The 12,079-nt window shown below is 41.8% G+C and overlaps 1 protein-coding gene across 2 annotated transcripts in view; it reads left to right on the top strand.

The window, feature by feature from the left end:
• DIP2C (disco interacting protein 2 homolog C) overlaps positions 1–12,079 on the top strand; it is a 313,009-nt gene that overhangs the window by 267,334 nt on the left and 33,596 nt on the right. For both annotated transcript variants that reach the window (XM_059471165.1, XM_059471173.1), the window contains 2 exons: positions 5,793–5,961; positions 6,897–7,067. In XM_059471165.1, the coding sequence (XP_059327148.1) occupies positions 5,793–5,961; positions 6,897–7,067 (340 nt within the window). The remainder of the gene's footprint in view (positions 1–5,792; positions 5,962–6,896; positions 7,068–12,079) is intronic.

Here is a 12,079-nt window from a genome sequence, read left to right as displayed (position 1 = left end):
AAAAAAAAATACCTCAAATATAAAATATTGAACTCTAAATCCTGTTGTTCGAAATGCTTCCTGAAATTAAGATGTCCCTGTCTTAATGCTTGTCACTGTGGGGCAGAATCCAGCATTCTGCAGTTCATTAGTGAAGATTCACTTAACTGATAGTTAATTTGCTGAGTAATGCAAGAGAATCATTTCCCCCCTATTTTAGCCCAGCTAAGCCAACTCAAATTGCAGTTCTACTTTTACTGCTGGGAGACAGAATTGTCCTTGCTCAAATTCAAATTAAGTACATTAATAATTTTTAATAAACTTTATATATATTCTCAGGAGCTGAGCCTTTCAGTTGTAAGTCAGTGAGACTCAGACTGGACCAGAGGAACAGAATTTTCTGGTCCACAGCAGCCATGCAATAAATAACATGACTCCTAGGAAATGGTACAGGGAAGGCTCTCCATGGAAGGTACTTCCTCCCATCCTGCTCCTCTGCCTCTGTTCCATAGCATGAGGTCAAAATCCACAGTGGTGCTGCCAGGTGGCTTCTGCTACAGAAAGACTGCAAGGTTTCTTAGCAACCAGACAGGTGGAACTGTGCAAGAAGTAAGCACGGGATAACAACACTGACAGGAGAACTGCATTTTAGGGAAGTTTATTGTGTTAGGAATCACTGATTATTGTTAGGGTTTTTAGGCTAACTTGAAGATAACTGGCAGGCATGAGCATTTCACCCAATTTCCAGCTCATATGCAGCAAATTAAAGGCAAGACTGCATAAGGAAGGCTAAATGCCACATCAGAGCTGGGTAACTCTGACATGGGAAGTGAAGGATATGGACATAAACATCTGTCATGCACTCTGCAAAGTGCATAACTGGCACAGGAGCAGTGTGAAGGTGTGTGGTGTGCCCACACACTGCTGTGTGCCGGTTTCCTGGAGAGCCTGTAGCCAGTGGCAATTTGTGGAAGAGGCAATTTGCTTTCCTTCCACATGACATCAGTACTGTTAAACCTGCCTCAAGCCTGGAAAGTTCAAGGGCAGCTGAATGCCCTGAGTCACCTTAATATGTGAGTTCTGAGGTGAGTTGGCAGACTTACTCCATCATCTCTGGAGAAATGCCCAGAAATGAGGCAGGAGAGATGGTGATAAGGAACCAGAATGATGCTGAAGGCTGAGCAATGGCCTTTTGCCATCTCTGGTACTGATGGATTATCTGCTTACCATGTGCAGTCATGCTCTTAGAGTACTGTGTGCCTGCTGTCGTCTTTGGACTCTGCAGGTGGTGTGAAGTCCTTTACTTTTTCTCCCAAAGCCCTTGTTTTTAGTTCATGTTGGATCTCCAGGACTGAAGATTTAATTTTGGCCCAAGTCCTTTGAAGCCTAAGAGAGATACATTCCCAAACACTGTCCTCTATAGCCCGTGCTCTCCTTCCTACAAGCTTGGTCCAGGTGATTGTGAAGACTCTTCTACTAAGTCTACCAAGACTCTTCTACCAAGACAGATACCTGTTCCATACCTGTCCCTCATCACCAAGTGCCAAATATCATCTGTAGAAATGCAGAAACCAGATGCAAACACTTACAGGATTCAGCAGCACCCAGCTGCCTCCTTCCCTGAAGGGGGAAGCAGCTCATGTCACCCAACAAGGACACAGGAGGAAGGGCAGTGATGGGTCAGTGACTGCCAGAATGCAATTGCAGATTGCGCTTGCCATTGTCAGCATTTATTGACCTGCTGAAATGTTTGGGACTATAATAAAACCTCAGCTTTTACTGCTGACCTGCCTCAGCACAATATGGGCTAAAGCTCCAACTCAGTGGAACAGTTCAGTGCCAAGAGGTCCTTCCAGGAATCTCCGTTTGCTGCCAGAGCAGCACAGCCAGTGCTGTGATCAGATGGTGCTGTTGTATCAAATACATCCTGGTGCTTCACCTGGAGTGTTCCTGTCCTTGGGCAGCCCTTGCTTAGTGCAGGCAGACAGGGCTCTTCACTTACAGCCAAAGTCCAAGGCTTTGTCCACCACATGAATATTTTTTCCCCTGGGTTGCTCTGCAGTCCCCTAAAGGAAGAGAGCATTTCTATAAGGTGATCTCACACCTCAGCCACCACTGCATTTCACTCTGCATCTGCATCCCAAAAGTCATTGTGACAAAAGACATTGTGATCCAGGGCTGCTCTACATGTGTCTGCTCCTGTTGTTAAGACCTGTATCGGGAGATGGATACTTCTGTGACAATCTTGATACAGTTCTTTCCCAGTATTTACATAAGCAAAATCTTGCATTAGTCCATTGTATCATGTATTGTTGCAGCCTCAGAAAGGGGAATTTAAGTTCAACAGTTTATATTTAAACTCCCAAGTTTTTCCTGATATCCCATTCATCCCCCTGCTGCCAGTGTTCACCATTATTTTGTTGGTTCCTGTATGAGAATAGCCAAGCTGACAGCTTAACCATCTTACCTATCATTGTTTCAAGGTGAGATGGAATTACCTCACCTTGTTCAGTGCCTCTGTTTCAAGATTAACTCTACCAAATCTAGAATTCCATACCTGGATGAACCCACCAAACTTCTCTGCCATTCCTAGAATTACATGGAGGCAGCATTGACAGAACTTTCTGTTGGTTTGGAACCATGTCAAGCTTCATCCAGCACCTCCAAAGCAGCCTTGCACAACTGCAGCTTGTTTAGGCACATGGTCCTCTGTGTCATGTTTGGCATTCATGCTGAGCATGACCCTCTTACACCTCACAGTGGTTTGAACCCACTAGAATGGTATGAAATGTTTCAACCAGCTGTACAAGGGTATTTTTTCCTCAGCTTTTTCTCTACCAAAACAGGGGTGATAGACAGCTTCTCAAGGGAATATAAACCTGTGAATTTTCAGGGATGTGTAGCATTTTGTGGCTTGGACTGTGACACAAATTCTGTGCAATGTTTCAGAGATTGATTCAGGGAGCTGAGCCAAATTATGGCCAACGTTGTGGTGACCAGGTGCTGCATACAGCACTTCAGCTGTGGAACTGGTACATTCACCCCACAATTATGCCTTTGTAGTTCTTCTTGTAGCTCCACCAACTGCTCTTGCAAATCAGAGGATATGCATGGATTATTAAACCACAGCTCAGCAGGCAGGGCCTGTGCTGGGTGTGAAGTTTGCAGGCATGGTATCAGCTGGCTGTAGGTTTGTGTATTGCAGTCAGGAGCAGCACGTGTCAGGCTCTCCAGCACAGAAAGTTTTCTTCCCAATAGATATTTCCTTCTGCTGTGCAGTTTGATCCTGAACTCCACAGTATTTCTGAGGCATTAGAAAACTCAGAAAACATACTAGCAACATCTTAATTTGTTTCATTCTAATTGGAGTGATTTTTTTAGTCTAAGCCTGATTATAAAAGTATTTGTTTCCCTCAGTCTGAAGAAGATGGGTTATTTTGCATCCAGATCCTCATGCTTTTCTACAGGACTGTTGGTGGGAGCAAAACCACTTTCTTTGTAAGTTGATCAAGACAGGTAGACAGTTCACCCTCACACATTAGTGTTGCTGAGGGGGAAAACTTTATTTGTCTTTGGTGTAAATTCTGCTATTTTGAATGATTTCCTGGTAAAATACATTTAGAATCAGTTTCCTGTTTCCTACCAAAGCAATGCAGCTTTTTTCTCCAATATTGCTGTGAAGTTTGTGCGAACACTTTTCAGTACAGGGATAAAGCTTGTTCTTTTGGTTTGGTTTTGATTTTGGTATGTCTGCCCAGTTGAATAAGTGATACCTAAGGGATCTTAATGTGGTTGTGAGTAATAGTTCTCCCATATTTGACACACTGGCATCATGTTTATTATTGTGCAGATAATTTTTTCACCTGCTACTGGTTGTATCAATTAGAGAAGTTCACAGTCAGAGGGAAGGGTTTGAAGGTGAATGTCTGTATATACTCTGTATATACTGTATATATATATGGGCTCCAAACTGTATATTTATACCAGTTGACCAATTGGAGCCTGTCCCAGGTTTTTACTTGAGTGGTTACAGCTTCCTGTTTGTAAGAATTATGTATTTGCCAGACAGATTGCACACCTTGATTGTTTGTGGAGCCCTAAGCAGCCTTTTGGTCTTACTTCTCTGAAAAACTTAATAGAATTTGCTAAGAATGAAAGAGTGAGGTAATATTTATAGTAACAATCAGTACTACTCCCTGGCTGGTTTGATCTTTCACTTGAGCTCAGGGCATTCCCCTTTCAGGCATGGGTAATGCTGCCAAAATCTCTTTTCACATGTTTATGCAGCACATGCTCAAGGTTCAGTGATGCTTTATTGTGATTCCATGAAAAGGTAATGGTTCATTTGCCCACCCTGTGCTGTGCCCATCATGTCAGCCCCACCCCAGAACACATCACTCCCTGGTGAGCCCCTGCTCATCAATCACCCAGAGTGGCATCAGTGGGGACAAGCAGTCAAAGATAAATTTCTCCTCTGTGATAAATGAAATTGCTTGAACTATAGTTCATACATATTCCATGATATCATCAGGCTCATACTCCAGCAGAGACCTAAACAATTTGGATTATTAACTGCTGTTGTGGCTGGACTTGTTCACCTCTTTTGCCTTTATTGTACCAAGTAGAGACATCCAGGTCACACAAAGCTCATTCTACATGGCACAGCTTTTGAAAGCACTCTCTTCTGGGTTTGGGGGAAGTGGGGGCACTCACTCACTAAGGAGGGAAGTGTGTGTGTGTGTGTGTGTGTGTGTGCAGCCCATCTGCAAGGATTGCAAAGCTGCCTGATGTCCAGTGTTACCGAGATGCTCATGTTCCTGAAAATAAAGTTCCATTTCATGTCTTACCTCAGACACTTGGATTTGGAAACATTGCCTTTACTTTACCAAGCTGGCATTTCAAGTTTTCAAGTCACAAATGAAATTCTTTTAGGCATCATAAATCTTGGCAGTTTTTATGGTCCTTTCTCAGAACTTCTATGATTTGGAGGCTTTATGCTGTCATCATTCCGATTTGAAATATCTCCAGATCACAAATTGAGATGTGAGAGGAGTGTAAAATTGATGGTAAATGTTCCTATGTGAGATGAGTGAACAACATAGAACCCATGGGAAATAAAGTCATCAAATTGGGAATATCTTTCCCTTAGGGAGATTCTTAGGTACCAGAGAAATTAGCTCTGACATAATTTTTCCCTCAGGGACCCTGATAAGTGTATTTTTGCAATATTTATGCTCAGTGGGTATCCAGTATACAAGAGATGTAGTATATTTGAGTTTCAAAAGTTCATGAAACTTTCACAGAATAAATTTGAAACTACAAGGGATGTTAAATTAGGGCCAAATTTACTCCCTTGAAGATTATTGCAGACCTCTTGCTTGCTTTAGCAGGAGGCAGGTTGCTTCCATATTAAGTAATAAAGTACTCTTCTAGTCAAGGTCTCTTAAAATGCTAATTACTCAATCCAAAGTATTCGTCAGCAACACTTAATTTTTTAAAATATTATTACACTGCTTATTCGCACCATTAATAGCTGAGCTATTTTGCTCTTTTTGGTACAGTCCTAAGAGCAAAGTCCACTGGAACTTTGAGTGAATTCATAGTTTAGGAGCACATTCTGCCTGTAGTCCTCATAGACTCTGGAAGAACAGCAGAAAACCAGAGTTAAACATTATGTTAAACTTCTGGAGCTGTGGAGCACTGTAAGGCTTTACATGATCCAGCCAGTGCTGTGATAAACTGTGTATTCACCTACGTGGTTTGTCTGTGGACACGGGTGTTCAGTGTGTGTTAATGGATCTTGTGTCTTGCAGCGTTTATTCAGGACACCAGTCTATCCTGATTCCTCCCTCAGAGCTGGAGACCAACCCTGCCCTGTGGCTTCTTGCAGTGAGTCAGTACAAAGTGAGGGACACTTTTTGTTCCTATTCAGTCATGGAGCTCTGTACTAAGGGACTCGGTTCGCAAACAGAGTCGCTGAAGGTGAGTGTTCCTGCTGCCCTGCCCGCCCTGCTGCCTGCCCATGGGCTTTGGGAGCCTTCAACACTCTGCTGAGTGTCTGCTGGGAGGAGAAAATCATCAAAGGGCACTGGCAGCTTCCACAGAACCCACGTTTCCTTGCCAGAGGCTGTGTATCAATACTAGTCATTCTTCAGATCACAGGGCTGTTAAACATCAAGGAAAGGCTTTTATTTACCTAAGCTTTCTGATGTGTGTTGCAGCCTCTGTTGATAGGCAAGTGCTAGAAAACAGAGGTGTAAATGTCCAAGAGGTTCAAGGAGTATTACATTATATAGTGTGTTTTATGAATACCCTGGTTATATGAAGTACTAGTTTGGTTTTGACCTCTATAGTTAAATAATCACATGCTTAAAAGTACTGTGTTGTTTTAACTGGATGATCCTTGTTGTATGGAGAGGAGGGTACATCTTCCTTCCCCCCACCAAAATTAAAAGCCAGGTAGCCAGTTAAATATCTGAAATCATCTGGAATTTCCCATGTGCTACTGAAATAAATTTATCTTGAGATGCTGATACTTATGATGACTCCAACCTTTACCATCCTCTCTTAATAATTTCCTAATCAGTTTTTCCAAGTCTAGACATTGCTTCCTGTTTTCTGTTATTCACTGTCGTCTGAATTAATTTGGGGAAATAGCATTCCCTCCTTTCAGAATTAGCATGCCCATCATTTCCTATGTGCTAATGCTGAGATGACAAGCAAGTGTGTGCTTCTCCAGCTATTAGAGTGTCATCTGGCCATCTGGCCTCCAGGAAAAATGGAAATTGTGATGATACCTTAGCCTCTGTTCTGCTGTTCCTCTGGAATCATATTACCTGCATAATGCACTTAAGAACTTCTGTTTTGCATTAAACCTGCCCATTTGTGGCCTTTGCTACATTTTGATTTCTTTTTAGGCAAGGGGACTGGACCTCTCACGTGTACGGACGTGTGTGGTAGTGGCAGAAGAACGACCTCGGATAGCTCTTACTCAGTCATTTTCAAAGTTATTCAAAGACCTGGGCCTCCATCCTCGGGCTGTCAGCACATCACTTGGCTGTAGAGTTAACCTGGCAATATGTTTGCAGGTAAGATTTTTCACTCCTTAAGCTCAAAGTTGTTTTAAGGAAATGGTTTTCAGTAAGAAGCTTTCATTGTATTTCCTTTGGCTGTTTGGTCATAGACATGCTAAGAAAATGCATGTAGTACTTAATGTTCTTGCATACACAGGTAGTAAATTTCTGTTACTTTGTCAACAATTCATCCCTCTCATGTTGCAATCATAGCATTTATTCTGCCCATGAATACAGCAATTGAGACAAGCACCTGACAGTGACAGAACATGTACTCCAGTAGGTAATCATGTCATGTAAGTGACAGTTTCCAAGTGTTTACTTCAGTGTGTTACAAAATGGATTCCTTCTGTTCATAAAATACTTCCAACCATTACTTGTTTAACTAGACAGATATTTTCTGCACGCAAGGAAAATTATTTTGCTGTATCTCTCCTGTTTTGATCCTCTAATCAGAAGCAAAGTCCCAAGGATACTACAGGATGTAACATGCATTCTCCAGGAATCTTTACTGAGTCATGATTTTAATAACTGATGGAGCACTGTAGCTGGTCTGAATTTCTGAATAGCATCTAGTTTGTTCAACCAGTGATAACTACACCAAGCAAATTGTTTTAGGTTGTTTTAGACTGTAGTATTTTATCTTTGAGGACTTCATATGGTGAAAGTTAACTTGCCTTTTTTTTAGGGTGTTTCATTCTTAATTAATTTTGCCTTATTTCCAGTTTAAATTCATCCAGACATTTTTTATTCTAGAATAAGAATCTCATTTCTTTCATGCATCTAATACACATCTTAATTTTGATAAATAGATAAAGAATCTTAATACATGCTCTCCTGATCTCTGTATCATTTTTGTGACTCTTGATCTCTTTCTGTCCTTCAAATCTGGTTTCAGAGTTGCACATATTATTCCTGTAATAATACCATAGGTGTCCTACTCAGGTGTAATATGTTTTCAAATTTAATAAACTTTTGAATGCTAAAAGAATCATCTTTCTGCATTGGCAGCTGCTCTGGCTGGGAAGTTCCACATCCATTTGGTGATGTGCCATGTCTCTAACCTCTTCAAAGTCACTGTGTCCTCAGTAGGACTTGCCTGTACTCTGTGTGTCCATCCTGCATTTCCAGCCTGGCAGCTGCCTCTGGTTTATGTGAAGGATTTCTCATGAAGGTCCCATGGGTGCTTCAGTGTGCAAGTCAGAGCAAATCTTCTCAGTGACACTGCAAATAAGAACCTGCAATTCCTTTTCTGATTGTAAATGTAAATATTTTTTAATCCAAAAAACTGACAATTTGAGGTTATGGGTTCAGCACAGAGCAGTGTGTCTGTGTCTGCTTTAGCCTCTTGCCCTTTTCAGTGTTATGAGGGTATGAATACAGGAGGTGTGCCACAGCTCCAGCACTGCTTGCTTTCTGTCTGACTGCAGCAGAGGATCCCTACAGCCTGAGGTGTCTTCAATTATTACTGTCAAGCATTTGACAAGGCAAAGCAGAGCAGGGTTAAAAGTCATTCTGTTGCCCAGAGCTGGAGTTGTTTGGTTTGCCATTCTGTAATTGCTACCATAAATATTCTCCAGGAATAAAAAAGTTTTAGAAAGGAAGGGAATCAGGGAAGAGATGACATACCTCAGTTGGAAACAGATCAGGATGGGGCCTGTCAGCTCCCCCAGCAGCTGTGTGGGAGCTGCTTCTGAAAGACACCTCAACTCCTTTGGCCTCTGGTCCTTGGGGAGACCAGACATGAAGGATGCTTTAGATTACAAGGGCAAATTTTTAGCTGCAGAAGTTTTCTTGCCACTAATAAAAATCCCCATTTTAGATGTGCACCAATCTCTGGATGGTTCATAGTTGTTGCTTCACTTATAAGTCCTTTATTCAGGACAAATGATAAAATCAGGGGATGAGGAGCAGTAAGCTAGGTGCAAAATCAAAGTGTGGCCTCTTGGAAGTACCACTGTGCTTGTTCTGCCTGGGATTTAATGTTTTTCACAGCAGTGTGTGTTCAATTTGTGGCTGAACAGTGTTGGGAGCACACCCGTGGCTTGTGCTGACCAGTCCTGCAGAGCATCAGGGCTGTCCCCATTTCTCTCTGTGTCCCCTGCCCCATCACCCCACTGCCCTCAGCAAGCAGCCTGGAGGAGAAAGAAGCTGGGAAGGGACACAGCCAGGAAAGCTGTCCCCAGCTGATATCCCATAATGTCATGCTCAGCATTAAAGGAAAAGGGTGGTTGGTCTTCCAAAGCAGCTCAGAGACTGGCTGGGCATCATTCTGCTCAAAGGGAGTGATGAGTGATTGCTTTTGCATCGCTTGGGTTTTCCTCTTTCCTTCTCTCCTTAAACTGTCTTCATCTTTCATCTTGACCTGTGGATTTTCTCACTTTTGCTCTTCCTTTGCTTTCCCTGTCCCACAGGGAGCTGGGTGAGTGCTGAGCTGCTGACTGGGTCAGCCCACTGCAGACATGCAGGGAAGTGGCTACACTCAGAGAAGCTGGAAGGCTTAATCAGCATGGAGTCAGGCTGGATTATGACTTGACTGTATATCTGCCTTCTGATTGTGTTAACCCCTTAGCTGAAGATTGCTTCTTAGATGGTTCTTTACAGAAATTCTTGAAAGAGTCATTGAATCAAACTGTAAAAGTGGCTAAATCTCTGAAGGAATATTGGCAATAATAGTGCCTATGGATTTAGGAACAGCACAGAATGAGAGCCTTGAGTGAGATGTTTAAGCAGCCTGGCTGATTGTATAGCTTAATGTCAGACTTTGTTGGGTTCTACTCAGATGTGGCATCTCAGTTCACAGGACAAACTAAAAGCCAAACACTGCCTAAAGATTGGTGTGCTGGAATGGAGAAAAGCCACTTCAGGACAGGCTATATGTAGCAACATTATCTTCCCAAGCAGAATTGTTTTTAAAGCATTTGAGCTGAGGCTTTTTTGGCAAGTTTTAAAGAAGCTCAAAAAATTACTAAAGGTTTTACACCAAAACATGTTATTTTGGTGGAGACTGTAAAGATAGAGGCTTACATGATTTGAAGCATCTGGCAGTAGACATTGCCAGGGACTGGATACTGAATTAGATTAAATGCTCTTTCCAAATTGTCTGGAACTTCATGGCTAGTGGCATTCCAGAATAGTGGGCTATTCTCTTTTCTCAACTGAGGAACAAATTAAATTTTAATCCCTCATCTACAGTATTGCTGCAATTAGTATTGTCTCCAATATGTTCCAGAAATGAGTTATGATTTCTGGATTCTTCACACTGCATAAAACTGCTTCTCAAGATATCTGAGTCAATAGCATCTGCCTTTGCTTTTTTCTTCCAAGTTATGTCATCTATGAGATCAGCATGTGGTTCCTGAAACACCAACTTCCACAGGGATAATGGTGATCCAGCCTGGTCTGCAGTGCTTCTAAAATGTGTATCTACTACTCACCTTACTAAACATATCCCAGGATTCAGCTGCTGACCCCTATCCAGGTTTCTTCTCTGTAGGCTACCTCTAATACAACTTGGATATTTTCTGTCATACTTCTTGATTTCCAGTTTTGTGGACAAATCCCAGGCTCAAATGTTTAAAGGGAAAGGTATCCTGATTCTTCCAGAAAGCTTTTACAGTTCACCTCTGCAAAAAGAAGAGGAGGAAGCTGTGTACATCCATGTGGGTGTATCTGTGTGTGTGTGATTCTGTGTGTCTGTGTGTGTATAGCAGAATTTAACATTTCATTAAAGATTACCTTGAAAAAGAAATCATTGTGATAATCTCTTTGGTACAAAAGAATCTTAGTCTACCAAATTATCTTAATTTCCAGGTTGTGATCACTGACAGGCTAAAGCATTGTCATTTGTATTCATTTCCTTTCAAACTGAGAGCAAATTTAGTGTTTCCTTTGATGTAGTCATTGCAGACTAGATTTCTAGAGATGTGCTTTTGAAAATAAATAATTCCCTCCATCTTTAGGCACTTAAATGCTATTAATATCTGACCTTTTAAGGCTGTATAGTCACAGATAATGGTCCAGGGATTAGTGAGATGAAAAGATTGAATCTAGCATATTTTAATTCTCATTAACTAGCATCTTAGCATTCTCAAGAGAGAGAGAAAAATAGATATGAAAAGTAGCCGGTTTCTTACAACAGCACAGATGGTTCTCTAGGATTTTAGCTGATTTCCATTTAAACACTTGGAATAAATATTTTCATTTTATTCAAGCTGCTAATCAATTTCAGCTGAGGGAAAACTTCTAGAAGTTGTTCATTTTCCTTAGTTAACCCTGAAAATGTACTAACAAATGTGTCCAAGCTAAGGAGAGCAGGATTCATCTTTCTTCTTTTCTATCTCCTCTCAGTGAGACTGCAAGGTTAGGTGAGTTATCCCATATCCATCAATAGTCAGTGGAATCACAGAAATACTTCAAGAGACATCTCAGGCCCCCATCTGGGGACGGGATCCATCACCATCAGATCTTCCTACCTTATTCTGCACACTTTCTTCTTTAATGGCTGAAGTTACATGAAATGGATCCATTCCTCACTGTCTAGCAAAGAAATCTTTGTTACTCAGTTTAGGGCATGAAGTTAATATTTCTTTTTACTTAGTGACAGATCCCACTCTCTGAGGATCTTCCATATTAAAAGTAATAAAGGGTAGGTTTGCAAGGAGTGCCACAGGAGACTGTGCACTGTGTCAGAGGCATGATTCACACTCAGCAATGTACTACAGCTCTGGGTGAGCTCCCTCAGATTCTGTTTTCCCACCTTTGCTGTGAGTCATGCCCTGAAGTTCTTTTCACAGCTCCAGCCTGCGTGGGTGACATTGCCAAGTGCTCACCAAAAGCTCCTTTTCTGAGCATCGCTGGAACAGAAGCAGGCTCAGAGTAAACACTGAGGCCACATCCTTAGGCAGTTAAATAAAACCCTAAAAACCAGTTATTTTTAAATCCCTAGGATTTCTGATAGCCTTGTTCCTGGTTTTTATCTTTGGAGAGGGAAGTAGGGGAGAGCATGCAGCTTGGCCTTTGACTTG

The sequence above is a fragment of the Ammospiza nelsoni genome, chromosome 1 (assembly GCF_027579445.1).
Source record: "Ammospiza nelsoni isolate bAmmNel1 chromosome 1, bAmmNel1.pri, whole genome shotgun sequence".
NCBI classification, from domain to species: Eukaryota; Metazoa; Chordata; class Aves; order Passeriformes; family Passerellidae; genus Ammospiza; species Ammospiza nelsoni.
The sequence above is the reverse complement of the archived record's forward strand: the minus strand, read 5'-3'. Positions and strand labels throughout refer to the sequence as shown.